We start from the raw sequence: 16,383 nt of genomic DNA on the forward strand, positions 1-16,383 counted from the left end.
CAGTATGCCCACTTGATTGGTTTAAATGTTATGGTTCCAGTGTTAATAACTACATTCTAATGAAATCTATTGTTATTGTTATTATTTATGCACTGTAAATTAGCAGAATTGGTATTTTTTTGTTTGTTTGAATTTAGAGCTCTATTTTGGCAGTGCTTTTATGTTAAATGCTGTCATTATGACATAACTACTTGTTTATGGAGGCATGAACTCTACAGCTAACAAACCTGCACTATATTTACCATCACACATGGTCTTAAAAAATGTTTATGGTACCTCAGAGTCATCTATAACACCTAAGAACCTCTGTGCCTCTCAGAAAAATCAAGTCAACATCCAAAAAATCCAGCATTTTGGTTATTTTTAAAATGTTGTGCTGAATAATACTATACCACATACTAGAAATCAATATCATTATTATTTAATAAAGTGGTTTCCAACGGTCAGGCATCAGGACCCACAAGTATGTCTTCATGAGAAACTGTGAAACAATTCAACCACAAACATTCAATTAATGATAAAGGTAGCTTTTTGGCCTCTTAAAAATAAAATAAAGCACATTTACACAAAGAGACAAGACAAAATAAGCACATTTGAAAAGAGTACAGTTGCAGAAGGGAAGAAAACATTTTATTTCTACTCCATTTTCCTGAGATCACATGGAAATGTAGGTGATTTCTCCAGGGATTTCCTCATCTTTGGGGAAAAAAAGCTTTTTTTAATCCCCTTATCTTATAGAATAACTAACCTGAAATCTTGTTAAAATGACTGAAATGTACCAATCACAGGAAAATTAAGTAGAATTAAAGGTTTGGATGTACAGGAAATTCAGAAAGCATTCAGACCCCCTTCACTTCTTTCAATTTTGTTTTGTTGCAGCTTGATGTCAAAAATCAATTTTTACTCTCATTAACAGTACTCCATCAAGACAAAGTAAAAACAGAAAGTTTTTGTAAATTAAAAATAAAAATAAAACTGGAAAATCACATTGACATAAGTATTAAGACCCATTGCAAAACACTTAAATTTTAGCTCAGGTTCCTCCTATTTCTCTAGATCTTTCCTGAGATGTTTCTTCACCTTGATTGGAGTCCACCTTTGGTAAATTAAACTGATTGGATAAGATCTAGAAAAGCACACACATCTCCATAGAAGGCCTCACAGCTGACAATGATATCAGAGCAAAGACCAAGCCATGAGGTCAAAGAAACCACCAGAACTCAGAGACAGTATTGTTGCAAGGTATAGACCTGGGGGAGGCAACAAAAAACATTCTGCAGCGCTGAAGGTTCCCAAGAGCACAGTGGCCTCCATAATTCTCACATGGAAGAAGTTTGGCACAACAAGAACTCATACAAGAGCTGGTCGCCCAGCCAAACTGAGCAATAAGAAGGGTCTTAGTCAGGGAAGTGAGCAAGAACCTGATGTTCACTCTGACTGAGCTCAAGAGATCCTGTGTAGAGCTGAGACAAAGTTCCAAAAGGACAACCATCACTGCAGCCCTCCACTGATCTGGGCTTATGGCAGAGTGGCTAGAGGGAAGCTTCTCCTCTGTGTAAAACACATGAAAGCCCACTTTGCTTTCACATAATGTTGTACTAACTTCAAGTTGTTTTTCACGTGTTTTTCACTGACTGTCAGCTGTGAGGCCTTCTATAGAGAGGTGTGTGAATTTCCAAATCATGTCCAATCAATTTAATTGACTCCTATCTAAGTAAAGATCAAGAGAAATGGGAGGAACCTGAGCTAAATTTCAAGTGTTGTTGCAAAGTCTGAATACTTATTTAATGTGATATTTCAGTTTTATTTATTCTTAATATATGTATATAAAACTATGTTTTCATTTTGTCATTATGGGCACTGAGTGTAGATTCATGAGAGCAAAAATTATCCTTTATTTCCTGGCATACATTCACGGCCCACTGAAACAGCACCTCAACACACTTTTGGGTCCTGAGCCACTGGTTTAGAATCACTGGTTTAATACCTTACTTTTACTGCACATTATCCCCCAAGAGAAATACTGTAATTTGTTGATAAACAACAGTCTAACAAAAGGGATAAGGCGAAGACATTATTTTTTTCTATTTTAAATCTAACATAGAGATCTGATGTTTTGCAAATTATCACACTGTTGTATATTACTATACAAACTCCCAACCTTTAAGAAAATGGAGGAGTGGATATGACTTTTTTGGCTTTCTTTTAGAAAAGTGTTTAATTTTTTTCCAATTTTACTGAAAAATTTATGATGAAAATCAGCCCTTGCATCCATTTCATATTCCTCCACATGAATTGCAATGTTGATATTTTCGTAACCCCACTAACATCATCATTATTTCTACGTGTTTTTACAGTACCATTTAAAAGCAAGGGTCTTGCCAGCTTCTTGTAATGATAGATCAAGGCATCCTTAAGATCTTCATCTTTGTATCCCATGACATCTTTGAAATTTTGATAAAATAATCATTTTATCTCAGGTTTCCTAAATAACAACCAGGCGTTCACAGAGCCACACCTATCATCGAAATCTCTTGCAGTAAACACAGTATAGTATAGGTGAGTTTGTGGCTACAGCAAAAGGTGCTGCGAAGCTCTTAAAATAGCCCCTGACTGCTGCACATTTACACCTCTGACCTTTCCTGCCTGTAGAGTCGCTGCAGTGGGCAAATTAAATGTACAGAAACAAGTGGAAGGGCTGATACAAACCGACAGCCTCTCACAAGCACCGGTACAAAGAAAACAAACCACGACGAGTTAAACTGTTTGATGACATGCGAAGAAGTAATTCAGACCTGATCTTTTCGATCGGGCTTTAAATTCCAGGAGTTTCCAGCCGACATCTGCCAGGCTCGCCATGTTTACAAGTGTCAAATATGTAAGTAAATGCGAAGATATCCGCTTTATGCCTTCAAAGTAAACAACAGATGTCAAAAGCCCTCATTATATATGTTGAAATTTCCCTCTGTTAGACACATCTTGTATTTCCTTCCAATATCTTAGGTCGTATTTTTTTTAATCTGGCTGTCAAATACTGGTATTTATTCATCTTCTGTATATATTTCCAAGGCTCAAACAGAATATACTTTTAATGTGAAAGTGTAATTGCATTGCTTCCGGCTTAGTCCTATCCAACTTTCGTTGACTTGATTTAACTGTCAACCGTCAAACTGATAGTCAGAACGACACAGACGTAAATAAGGAAGCGCTTACTTGGCTTTATTGTCCCTCATCTCTGTAAATTACAACCGTCGTATTCCAAGAAAATTTGTCAAGACAGAGTGTATAAGGAGTTTTTTTTATAAAATTTAATGTAAAGCCTGATTTATTTTAACAGGAGCCGCTATTTCATACTGCCGTAAAGCGGATTGCCGTATTGCAGTTGATGTTGTTGTGAGGAGCTGCACCACAAGCAGGATGTGGATATTTAAATTCAGTGTTTTGTGTTTTTTATTTATGTTCATAGGGCAGTATAATACCAATGCCCTTCAGGATGTAACGGCCGACCTTTTCGGTGCCGAAAATCACGGGACAGTGGCGGCGTTTGGAGATTTTTACTCGGATAAACAGACAGATATCTTCGTTATCAGAGAGCGTATGTTAATGCTTCTTTACTCTGTGTCGTTAGCTTTACGTTATATTTTTTTTAACTTATATGATATATAGTGTCTTTATATTTTGTTAATATAATGAGCGGTAATTTAGTTTGAAATGGTACATTGACAAAAAATGTTCCGCTACAATTAAATAAACCGTGTGTTGAACCTGTTCTGTGCTTACTTAACTATTTCATTATATTTTATACTAGGACCATTGTTGTTGATTAAATGTGCTTAATTTTTCTAAATACGTTTGTTTAACTCTTGTTATTTCAGAGTCTGAGGTTGTGATATTCTATGCCGACTCAAAAGCACCCTACTTCAAGCCCAAAGTCACCATAACGAAGGACATTTTGCCAGGGTAAATATTGCTTTATTTAAATCGTGTATGCACTATGTTAATGTGTATTCACTTTCGTGTCTCCATTTTCATATTGTTTGTGTCATGTGATGTTATACTTCTTTTTTGACCGCGCTGAAGAGATGACTGGTTGGATTGTGATTTTAACTGTTCATTTACATTCAAGCAGAGTTTGTAATTTGCTTTTTGTTTACTTCTATCATCACTGACAACTTCCTCCAACACAAAAAATGTGTCAAAATTACTACAAATAATACGAACATTTAGGGATTACAAGATTTAGTCTGATGCCTAATATCATTTTACCCACCCTCTTACATAACCTCTACAGTAACCCATTAACTATTTACCAACATAAAACAACAATATTTCAGTTATGTAAATAAGAAAAGAAAGCCTTTTGTACTATACATGTTGATATCATAAAAGAGCTACATCCATATGTACTTTAAGTACCAAGTACTGAGTGGATACTGAGGAGTTGTATGTAGAATTTGATTTGATATATATATATATATATATATATATATATATAAAGATCTGCAACCAGGTTTTTCAGGTAAAATCACACCTCTGTAACATAGTAAAATGCAACAACTGTTTTGGGATGTGATGCCGATGTACAAATTACTTTTAGCTGATACAGATATAGATACTGATATTTAAATTAAGTTCAGATCTAAAACTTCTGTCCTTAAAACATACAGGAGAAATGTAAGGAATGATGATAAGCAGACAAAAAGATTTTGTTGGTCTGAAGGAGCTAAAGTAGGTCTGTTGGCCCAGCTTAAAATTCCACTTACTTATTTGTTTGCACAGTTGATTTAGGCGGATTTTTGAAGTCAAAATATTGGTTGTAAATATCAGCAGAAAATTTTCAAATCTGCAGATACTGCTTATTCACTTTTTAAACTAACACCTGCAGATACTAATTTCATGCAGACAATATTGTGCATCCCTACTCACTATGTACCACTGTGTAGTCAACAGATTATTTTGCTCAAATAAAAGTGCAGTTTCTCTGGTTAAAGCTTACTTACATAAAAATAAAAATGATCGAATTCAAAATGTAAAACAAAAAAGTCTCACAAAAGTACAAGTACCCAAAAAGCTACTCAATTACTGTAACCGGAGTAAATGTAATTAGTTACTTTGGGTGTATGTTGATGATGGTTGGACGCATTAACCATTGGATGTCTTGGTTTTTTGTTTCCTGTTTTGGGTCTGATGCTTTGTTCTTATGTATTCTTCTGTCAAGCACAGTCAGAGCACTTTAAGTGTATTACAATTAAGTCATTATCATTATTATTATTAACATACTAAATTCCTATTCATCTTACTGTTGTCTTGTTTTAGACTTTTGTTAATCTCCTAAGGGAAGAACATATTTTCAAATCTTAATCTAAACTATTTCACACATTTAACCCTTTTGAAAGATACAGATTTCTGCTTTAAATATCTCCCAATTTGTGTTAAAGCAGAAATAAAAGCACAATATAAAGAACTGTATTATTGTCTGTCATTTTAATGGGCGATTTTTGTGTTTAGTAACACCATCATCACGGGTGTTGTGCCTGGAGACTATGATGGAGACTCTCAGATGGACGTCCTACTCACAGCTCAGATCAACTCCCAGCAGACAACTGTTTTTATCTTTTGGGGGCACAACCAGACATTAGGTACAGTATAACAACGATGTTGTGTTTAGGGTAGTTTAATGTCTCTGGCAAATATAATTTTTGGGCCTCTGACTTGTGATCATTTAAAAAATATATTTTTTAAGTTTTAGTTTTATAATGTATAAATATTTATTAAAGCTGTGATCATTAATCCATTATTGCACTGCGATAAAGGTCTATGATTGGTGTGTTATTGCATGCTTTATTGTCAGGTTCAGCAGAAAAACCCTTTAGCTTTTCACAGGTGAAAGCAATGGTAAAATGGCTAGATTAATAATAGCTGAAACCTTTTTTCAGTTTAAAGAGGTATTAGGATTAGAATTAGTCAGCTCTTACTTTGATGATAGATTGATCTGTTTTTAAGTCACTAAATCAGTTGTCACTCTTAATGCGAGAAGTGGCTGCCTAGATGAGATTTATATGACAGTAAGAAAAGCATTTTTTGAGTTTTGGGCTGACACTTTCTAGACCAAGTGATGAATCTAATAATTAGGAAAGTCTTTGGCAGATTTATTGATAATAAAAGGATTGTGAGTTCCAGGCCTAGAAAGGAGCCATTGTTCATTTTATTAGTGAAAGTCATTCATCTGTCATTCTGACACTTCTAAGTGTGAGCTGTAAGGAAAAAAGACAGTTTACTTCAAGTCTACCATATATGATGATTTAGTCAAGTACATGCTGATATGCTGTCTATTTCATACCAATGCCAATCAGAGATCTGTATCAGCCCCCATCTATCACCCAATGATAGCTGGAAGCTAGATGATGGATGGACAGAATTTCTTTTGTTGCTAGTATATAACTAAATTATTTTTTTTCTGACTTCTGAGTTTTAAACAGAAACCAAGTATTGTAAATATCAAATATCCTTTGATGCCTCTTCATCCCAGTAACAGCATCAAGAAGATAAAATATTTCAATCATATTTTCTGGTGATAACACAAGTAGAATGCAATCAAAACAAATGAAAAAAGACAAAGATAAATGAAATGAAATAAATGAGAAAATAAATGAAATATAAAGTAAATACTCATCAGCCAGGGTTCATATAGTTTGGTATTGTATTTGTATCTTCTGCTTTTAAGGCCCCCTTTTCCTTCAAAAAAAAGAGAAAGAAAGAAAAAGAAGAGGGAATCATTTAGCCTGGGGTTGGCCATCCCATAGATTTTTTAACCTTCTGTTTTTATCAGCCCATGAACTGAAACTTTTCCTCTCCTGCAGATATGGGTGGGTGGCTCAGGCTGAACAAGACCTTTACAGATCAACCTCTTGTTATGGAGTAAGTATTACACTGGGTGATGTCAGCACCTCTCCTGTATAAATTTTGCTGATTATGCAAGCGCAGAAAGGTTAGGTGTTTAATGTTAAGTCATGATACACATTTCATATAAATCATGATCTTAATTTAACCCATTTTGGATTGTTTTTATAATTCTTTTAGGAAAACAATTAAAAGTTTGCTGCCATTAACTATGTTTTTGGTTACATCTTTAATAGTAATGTGAACCACACCATGCCCCCTCAGCCCTTCATTGAAGCAATAAAGTGAACATACTGTATTTGGAAAACTGTCACACAACACTTGTCTGACTGAACATCCTTTCACTGTAATTATTGCAGAGCTGTAGCAGTGTTTGTGCATGCTTTATCAAATACACTACTTATACCTGAACTTTAATAATGGAAATTCCTCCCACAGTTTTAATGGAGACATGATCCCCGACATTTTTGGAGTCTCGACTCCCCCAAACACTGAAGTCTGCAATTTCACAAACAGGTAAACATTAATAAGACCACTCAGAATTACTTGTAAATGTTTTAAATACTTACAAATCCTGGTTCAGTTTGTGTGCAGAGCTTTAAATCCAGAGGTTAACATGATTTTTATGTGCTGTAGGGTTCCAGAGTGCCGTAATGCACTCAGTTCATCTGTCGACATGAGAATCCCTCACTCAAATGCTTTCATCGACCTCAACAAGGACTTCACTGCCGGTGAGTCAGTGATGGATAGGAAATGTTTAATCATGAGAAACAAATGTGAAGTGCTTTGAGATTTCTTTTGCAGAGCACACAGTTACTCTTCAGGGCATCATCTATGTTACCAAATGTTTCCTGGTAAATTTTGAAAACAGCCTTTTGAGCTTTATTTGGAATTGATGCAATATCTTTATCTTAATACATTAAGAGTGTGGTTGTCATTTAAACTGCATAATCTTTTGGGTTTAGTGGGTAAAGATGTGGGAGAATGTAGGATTAAACTGTATGCTATGATACTTCGCGTTTGAGTTGAGTAAGGATGTAGCATTTGTGCTGATGTTTATATTAAAATGACAGTTTAAAGGGCTCCAGGACACATTCAGTGAAAAAAAATCACATACAGATCTTTTTGTTTGGCTGAAAAAAATTCTCACGGTACAGAAAAAAATAAACCGAAAGTAATGGCTGAATAAGGCCTCAGATACTTTACTAGGAAGTATCTTCTTACTAGAATGCGTTTTGCAGATGATTGTCTGATATCAAACATTTTGTGACTGAAATGAATGCAGCTTTGAAACCCCCCTCACACTCTCAACTACACATTGTGCCATCGATTAATTAAAGCTGAGACCTTAATCCCCACCACCCTCTTTAATGTTGGAGCTTATTCCTCCACCAAGAGCTTTCAGTGTTTCCCAACTTGGATCAATAGGCGTTATTAATGTGTTAGAAGAAAGCTATAAATAAACAAGGCACATTAAAGCCTGAGCCAAGAGGAACTAAAACAGAACAAAGAATGACTTGAAATGAGGCTTCTGCAAACAGGGAGAACACTTCTTAAAGGGACTGTAATTCAGCACATTAATATCACTACCCTTTATGTCTTTATAACAAGAATGCAGCTCTTGCAGCATAGGCTAAATTTACTTCCTGTAGTTGAGTATTAATGGGGGCTTTTACTGCACTTACCTTAAAACAACATGGCAGCACTTTCATTTTGTTGGAGCATTTTTGTTTGCTGCTGATTTATACTCCTCAGCCTTCTCATGTCATAAGGAAATATTTAACTTTGCCCCACTGCAATTTTACAGAAGCTTTAGTTACTCATGAGATTTTCGGGTATTTTCACATCATGCAGGATTGTTTTACATCATGCCCTGTGATTGCTCCCCTTTCATTCTGCCTTTACATTAAAGTGTGTCCTATCTGCATGCAAGCAGCACAAGATTTTTTTCCCTGTTGCTCCGTTACTATTTTCCTCTCTGCTCGCATCGACATTTGAAACAAGGAAAAGGCAGATGATAGCACACCAGGAGTGTTTGATGGAAAGGTTTTCTTGATTTCTTTAACTTTCCTCGCTTTAAAGAGCTTGTTGGTATACAGCTGTCAAATACTTATTAATACAAAGCACCACACTTCTGTTTCCGCATATTCAAAATAAATGTGCAGAAAGACTCTTGTGCCCAAGCGCCCTTGCGTGCACTTTGTCCAATAAAGTAGGCGGTGTAATGCTTGTAGTTTGTTTATTGTTAAATCAAAAATCCAGCTGAATGCTATTATTGGCTGTGCATCGTTTGTTATATTTGTTGAAATGCCGGAGCTCTGATACCTGTTGTTCTCTATTTGGTTATACTAATAACTCGACAAAACAAATAGGTGTCTTCACCGCTGTGGTGTTTTGAACATGCTGTTCTGGGTCTGACTACATCAGGATTTATAATTCTTTGTAAATTAATAAAGAATTTGTTACTTTTGTGCAAAAAAGTAAAAAATAATTGAGAAGAAACAGTTTTTGAGATTGTAAAGTCATATATTTACAAAAAAATAAAACTCCAAATTTCAGAGTGTTAAAAGTCTGAAATTTTGACACTAAAAACTCAAACATGTCAAGTTTTTAAAATTTAGAATTTTGAAGTAAAGAATACAAGAACCCAGATTGTATTTTAGACTTTGTAGTATCAAAAAATTCCATGTATTTTTCAGTGGTATTTAAAGTAAAAAAAGAAAAAAAATCTTGCAAGTTGTTTCTTTAAAATTAACAGATCCTCTAATTTTTTGTGGCCCTAATGCACTGTTGTTATAATGAATAGATTTGGAACTTTTGTCAAGAACAAGTGCAAGCAGGCCTGTTATGCTGGGATTTTGGTAATAAAAAGGATTTAAATTAACGTTAAATTTTCACAAGTGGGTCCTTGGGTGGGCTTTGCTATTCTTAGATATGAGTGGGAGGATGTAATGAAAAAGGTTGGGCACCACTCTGATGTATATTATAAAAAAAAGTGGCTTTTTTTTTTTTTTTTTTTTTTTTTTTTTTAAACAAGGATTTCTGAACATCAAAAAAACAAAAGAGGGAAATGTAAAGGCTCTGACTGGGCTCAACATCCGTTGTAACATTAGGTTGTGCCCCACTTCTATTAACAAAACATTACTGTGCAAATACTGATAAGGAGCTTGTGCGTGTTACTTGAGGCAGTTTCTTCATAGTCAGAGGAATAATCACATGATCCCGTGTGAGGTATAACACATGAGATTCATACATACATGGCATCTTGTTACTGTGAAAAACACAGGTTTGATGAAAGGCACTGGAAGTCACACCCAGAGTTCACACAAAGTGTCATGGGGTCTCGGAATAAGGTGGATTATAATGACTCTTTATTGTGTAAAATTAGAGATGAGTTCAAAAATGTCTACTGTTCAGTCTAAATAATCTGCAGTTGTATCTTTCCCCCAATCTTAAGGTTGGTTGCTACGTAATTCACAGCATATTTACATTTTGTCTCATTGCTTTTTTTTTGTCAGAAATCTTGTTTCCTGTGAAATGCAGTCATCTGTGTCATCCTGGTGCATAACATGTAACTTCTGGATGACATAAGTTCCACAACAAGAATTCTCTCTCTGGCATACAGTGTAGAGCTATTGCTGCTAAACATTCAGTTTATGCTGGTTTATCAGTTATTCCCATATGGCAGTTTTATATCTGTTTTATATGGCAGTGTTTCTCATAACCTCATATGACCCAGATATTGTGTGCTTGTAAACTTCCAACCCATGCCTCAAAGTTTCTCTTGAGGAAACTCCATGGAGCCAGATAAGACAGCAAAACATATATTTAATGCAACCAATTTTCAAGTTGGCTAGGAGAGAATGGAATAGCCATTTTCTTCACCAGTGAATGGAGAAATCACCTCGTTCTTGTTTTACAGCATCACACTTCTGTCCCTCTGCCCACTGAGTGTAACGCTGTCACTTAGACTTATGGGAGGATTTTATTTTCCTCTGGAAACTAATCCTCATGTTTAAGGTAATCACAGAGGATTTAGTCATGTCATACTCACTGCAGGCATCTTTTTGTGTGGTGTGGTTTAAGTCCCAGGTCTGTCACCGTTTAACCTGAGCAAATATTAATTCATTTTTAATCTGTTTAGGGATTTAGAAGAAGTCAATAAACTTCAGCTGTTTGCAGACAATTTAAGGAAATCATAGTGGCAATATTTGTTGCTCAGGTTTTAATACAGATTGGACATTGTTTGGGCATCATCTGCTTTTGTGCTGCTTTATCAAGCATGCTACGGCTCTTCTGTCAGTCAGAGTGATGGCCTGCATGTCAGCCTGCCTTTCACTCTCTTGATAGAGTTTGTTAAGCTTATTATACAGCCCCTTGTTTCCTTTCCTCTATTCATGTGTACATACACATCCACATTTGCTCAGGGACACTGGTCATTAAATCATTGTGACTTTTTAAGTGAGTTCAGCTGCGTTCAGTTTATGAATCTGCTATAGGAACAACAAAACTGTGAGGAACAGAGCCAGTAAGTAAAAAAAAAAAAAAAAAAAATGAATCTGCTGTACATCTGGTGGATGTCAGACTCATTGGCTGCCACATCTGTGGGGGGCATGCAGATGGAGCAAGAGAGGAGTCAGGGAAAAGAAAGAAGGCAGGAAGAGATGTTGAAATAAAGCTGATTCTGAGAGGATAAATGGCTTTAAAGAAAAGGATGGTGGAAAAGATAAGGGGCAGAGGAAGGGCTGGAGGAGGGGGCGTCTTCAGCATGGCTCAGCTCTCTGTCTGCTGTGACCACCTGCTCCTCTAAGCACTGCTGGCTGGAGTATCAGTGTGGCTTTAACTGAGAGTGAGCTTGAAAGGCAGTCTGCCTCCTGTTAGTTAGCTGGTGCTTGGAAATCACAGCTTACAATGTTTATCCACTATTAAAGTTTGACAAAATACTTGATATCTTGATGACTTTAGAGTTTGAAAGTGTCATCAGTGATTAAGTTTTAATGTGTTCACCAGATCCTTAGTGCTTGTAGTTATGCCATTTTTAATGTACCACAATATACAAAGTGTGAAAAAGTACCAGACTTTCACACTAAAGTAAGAGTACAATTACTCAACTTAAAATGTATTCTAGTATAAGTAAAGTACTGGTCTATAAATCTACTTAAGTAAAAGTAAAAAGTATTTAATTTAAAGTTTACATTAAGTACTAAGCAGCTATTGTACAATTAACTATGATATTTTCTTATTGGCAAGAACAACAAGAGAATAGATCTCCCACAGCTTTTTCAGGTAAAGTAAAAGTACAGCAAAATGGCATGTTGGTTAGAGTCATATAGAGTTAAATTCAACACTTTAGAAGTGTCTATATTGGTCCACACTGTATAGTAAAACTACACTCTTGAAAGTGTTGAATATTTTACAAGCTACAGTGACTGTTGAAAATCAGTGGTAAAGTGAGTCTCCTTTCACTAGGACAAAGAGGAGAATCAACTTCATAGCAATGCAGTTGATACTGATGAAGAATAAGCGCTGTGTGCCTTATAGGAGCACCTGAAGTCACAGATGGGAACTGTTACTCAGTGGATACATTCATTCATGGTGCAAATGTGTCTCATATCAAAAAAAATCTGAGACATGACCAAAAGAGCCCCATCGGGGATCACTGTACAACAGGCAACATCCAAACACAACTAAACACTATGCCCAAGAGCATGATGGGAAAAGTAGTTACTCTGGTTCAAACTTACTTAAGTAAAAGTAAAAGTACTGATTTCAAATTCTACTCATAAGTACAAGTACCCAAAAAAAACTACTCTACTACTACTTCTAGTTGTATCTGTAATATCAAAGGTGGTATCCAGTATGTCTGTGTAGGTTCTTGTTCATCCAGGTAATCGCTATCCAAATCTTGGTCCAAAGGGGGCAACTGAACTGGATGGAAATGAAGAAGCCTTTTGGAGGAGAGCCCAAACAACCTCAGGCCCCGTCCACACGGAAATTAATTCAGCAGTTTCCACACAGAAACGGCGTTACGGGTGACTGTAAACGATACTTTTTGAAAACGGGTCCCAGAGTGCATAAATCCGTAAACGACTATTGTTTTGTCTCTGTGTGGACGGCTATCCGCATCTTTCTTGAAACGATTACGTCCCACACAGCATAGCTCTCTTACAATGCCTGCGTGGGTCCGACCAAAACAACAATGGCTGGATACAGGGTTGTGTTCGTGCTGCAGAAGCTACTGAACTTGTTATGGATTTCATAGCAAAATCTGATGCTCCTTTACCACCACTGGGAAACGCATACACCATATATTCTTAAATCTAACGCAGAGAACAACCAGAAGGGCAACTAGAAGAAAGTTTGTGTCAGTTTTCTGGGATCTCCTTCTCTCGTTTGGCGAATGTCCATGGCAGCATTACAGCGCCATGCACAGGCTTGGCATATGCACCACAGCATTTCCAGCAGTTCCGTGCTCACGGAGAAAACTTTTTCGAAACGAAACGGCAGTATATCGTTTTCTTCTCCATGTGGACGGGTCCTCAGTCAAGTCCAGCTGCCCCCCTTTGGACCATGGTTTGGATTGGTATCCAATACTCAAGTCCAGGTATGAGAATGCTGCATCAGAACATCTCTTCTGAGAAAGGTTCCCATCACTGCAGGACATTATATATTAACATTGAAGTTATGCATATTACATTCTATTGCATTCTAAATATCTACAAATGACTTATGAGAAGGCTACCTACTATGATTCACTCTACATCATTTAAAAGCTGTTCACAGCCAACATCCACTCTGAATTTTCCGCATTCGTAACTCATCATGTTTATATATTTTACCCCCTGGGTATTTTATTCCCTTGGTGAGTTTCACTTTGCCAGAAGTTATTAAAAACCCTCCTAGACACATCAGTTTGAAGCTTATAGTAAGCAAAAGATGCCTTGAATTAGTCCAACTTTAATTAATATAAAATGAGGCCATGAATGCATATTAATCTTTATCATCTTAATTAGACTTGCAGGGTTGAGTTACAGTGGGGAATAAGTGTGAAACTTTTAAAAATGCAAATTAGATAAACAGTGTAATTTGAAAAAGTTTTCAAACTAAACAGAGCTACCGTAACTGATTAGAGACAATATTCATATTTAGACGGATGTTTTTGGATCTTTGCTGACTCTGCTAACAGTGTAGACCATCTTCATGATTATTACTAGAATAACTGAAGAAGAAAAAGGCCTAATACTTTCCTGTAATCACGGGACAAAGTAAAGTACATTTAAAACAAGGAGTAGCCAAACAAATTAAGACTAATGACACAGTTTTTCAAAGGCAAACCATTAAACAGATCCATGGACACTCAGCCTGTAATCATTTTTAACAAGGTTTTCACATTAGAGAGCCCTTAATGACCCCTTCCTCAGTGATCAGTACAGTAACACTATGAGGTATTTTGTCTCTTGGCCAAGGAGGACACAGCTGAACCAGGGCTGTGTCACGACTCCAATCTCAGTGCAGTGTCATAGCTGTAAATGCTCCCATGCTAGTGTATTGGCTGACCTCACTACATCAGCACTGCCAGCAACAAAAAAAGGCCTGAATTGTTTCCTGGCCGGTGTCAAGGCCTCATTTAGCTCGCTTATTGGACTCCCCAGCCAACAAACCTGGCGCTTACATACTGCATATGGTTCGTAATCTCTACTTTTACTATCATCCTCCTCCAGCCAGTGTGTCTAACAGTGACACAGTATTAACAGCTTTTGTTTGTGCTCTTTTGTTTTCTGTTCATTTTGTCCTAGCCCTCACACATTGAGGGATTTACGGAAGTTGATTTGTTTTTTTTTCCTCTGGTGCATTGTGTGACTTTTCTCTTTCAGTTACAAAAATAAAAAGTTTCATAAATCCAGTGTGTAAGGGTGAAATCCAAAAATAAGGGGATAAAATTCACCAAATTCATTCAAAACTTCAGTTTAGTCTACAGATAATTGAGATTTCACCTTACTTGCAATGATGTTTTGATACAGAGAAGTACAGAATTAAAACAATTTAAAAAGGACACTCATTTTTTAGACAGAGTGATAAACTGAGATTTAGGATAGAAAACCTTAGTCAGCAGAATGGTTTAGGATTTAATCCCCCTAATCTTATAGAGAAAGATTGCTTCTACTATTTTTTTATTTTCCAATCAAAAGGAAGCTACATTTTTTTTCTCCATGAAAATACAATACGATTGTTGCACTTTGGTTATGAGATAATGAGTAATTGAGCCAAAACAACAACAAATATGACTGTCAGAATTTCTATCTTTACTTGATTGAAGTTCTAGTTTATGAAGGATAAGAGGATCCTGAAGCTATCTAATAAAAAGTTGTAGGTTCTCAAAGACCTCTTGTTCCAAGTCATTAAAACAAACAAGAGTGCTTTCATTCATATTTAGATTGCAGACATTTATCAAAGAATCAATTTTTGTATTGTAGGTAATAATCAGGCAGGGACTCTCATTTGAACCTTGTGGTACAACATTCGTTAGTGGTGTAGACTTTGACTTAATATGTATAGCTTTTTCACTCTCCAATATTTTAAATAAGTTATTCAAAAATGAATATTAAAGCTAGCATCTTAAACCCAGTATCAAGAGAGATTTTGGCTGAGAACTACTAAGTAAATTGAAAGCCTTTGGACTATAAAGACTGCCGCACAAATCTTGTTTTTGTCTATTATAGAGCTGTGTACAAATGTGTACAAAAATGTCACTTTGCATCATACCAAAAACATTGATGGCTGAATATGGAACATGTTGACTGAATATATTTGTGCCAGATAATCACCACTGTATCCATGAATTTTGCCAAATGGGAATATTTAGGTACTGACAGACATGCCTGCACACAGAATTGGCTGGGCTTCTAAAAACCCAGTGAATGGGGCCTCCCCAGTTGTGATTTATTGATGATACAAGATGCGTGTTTTGGATCAGTAGCATTGGTGCTGGTGTTGTAGCTAAGAGTTACTTCATTTTGGAGCTGAATAGTGTGTCAAACTATGGGGGTCTGATGTTCAAATAACTTATTGTGCCACTTCTTAACCCCTTTCAACACTGTTTTCACCCTTTTTTCACACTATTTTCACTTTAAACCTATTTTTGCTTCTTTTGAGAACTTTTTGACATTTATAACTTCTCACCATTTTTACACAAATTTTTGCCCTTTTAACCAATTTTTGCTACCTTTAACCACCTTTCACCATTTTCCACTCATATTTGCCCCCTTTTGCCTTTCTTAACCCATATTGCAGCTTTCATTCTATTTTTGCCCTATTTTTTCCACTGTTAACCCATTTTTGTCCCCCTGTAACCACTTTCCACCACATTTTTTGCCATTTTTGCCACTTTTAACCCATTTTCCCCTTTTTCTCTTTCTGCAATAGTTTCATTATTTTCCCCTTAAAGTTATTTTAGTTCCTTCTATTTTATTCTCTTGCACCCTG

General features: G+C 36.1%; 2 protein-coding genes across 4 annotated transcripts in view; one reads left to right on the forward strand and one right to left on the reverse strand.

The window, feature by feature from the left end:
- The window catches only part of phkb (phosphorylase kinase, beta), a 214,708-nt gene extending 211,835 nt beyond the window's left edge, over positions 1 to 2,873 (reverse strand). For 2 of the 3 annotated variants that reach the window (XM_041794242.1, XM_041794249.1), the window contains exon 1: positions 2,796 to 2,859. In XM_041794242.1, the coding sequence (XP_041650176.1) occupies positions 2,796 to 2,859 (64 nt within the window). Of the gene's footprint in view, positions 1 to 2,795 lie in introns of all 3 variants that reach the window. The other variant, XM_041794257.1, reaches the window with a different exon arrangement.
- A 484-nt stretch (positions 2,874 to 3,357) lies between these two features.
- Positions 3,358 to 16,383, forward strand: part of itfg1 (integrin alpha FG-GAP repeat containing 1) — a 279,079-nt gene continuing 266,053 nt past the window's right edge. The window contains exons 1-6 of the mRNA XM_041793923.1: positions 3,358 to 3,595; positions 3,876 to 3,960; positions 5,509 to 5,639; positions 6,861 to 6,918; positions 7,339 to 7,416; positions 7,537 to 7,631. Coding sequence (XP_041649857.1) covers positions 3,418 to 3,595; positions 3,876 to 3,960; positions 5,509 to 5,639; positions 6,861 to 6,918; positions 7,339 to 7,416; positions 7,537 to 7,631 — 625 coding nt within the window. The 5' untranslated portion in view covers positions 3,358 to 3,417. The remainder of the gene's footprint in view (positions 3,596 to 3,875; positions 3,961 to 5,508; positions 5,640 to 6,860; positions 6,919 to 7,338; positions 7,417 to 7,536; positions 7,632 to 16,383) is intronic.

The sequence above is a fragment of the Cheilinus undulatus genome, linkage group 1 (assembly GCF_018320785.1).
Source record: "Cheilinus undulatus linkage group 1, ASM1832078v1, whole genome shotgun sequence".
NCBI lineage: Eukaryota > Metazoa > Chordata > Actinopteri > Labriformes > Labridae > Cheilinus > Cheilinus undulatus.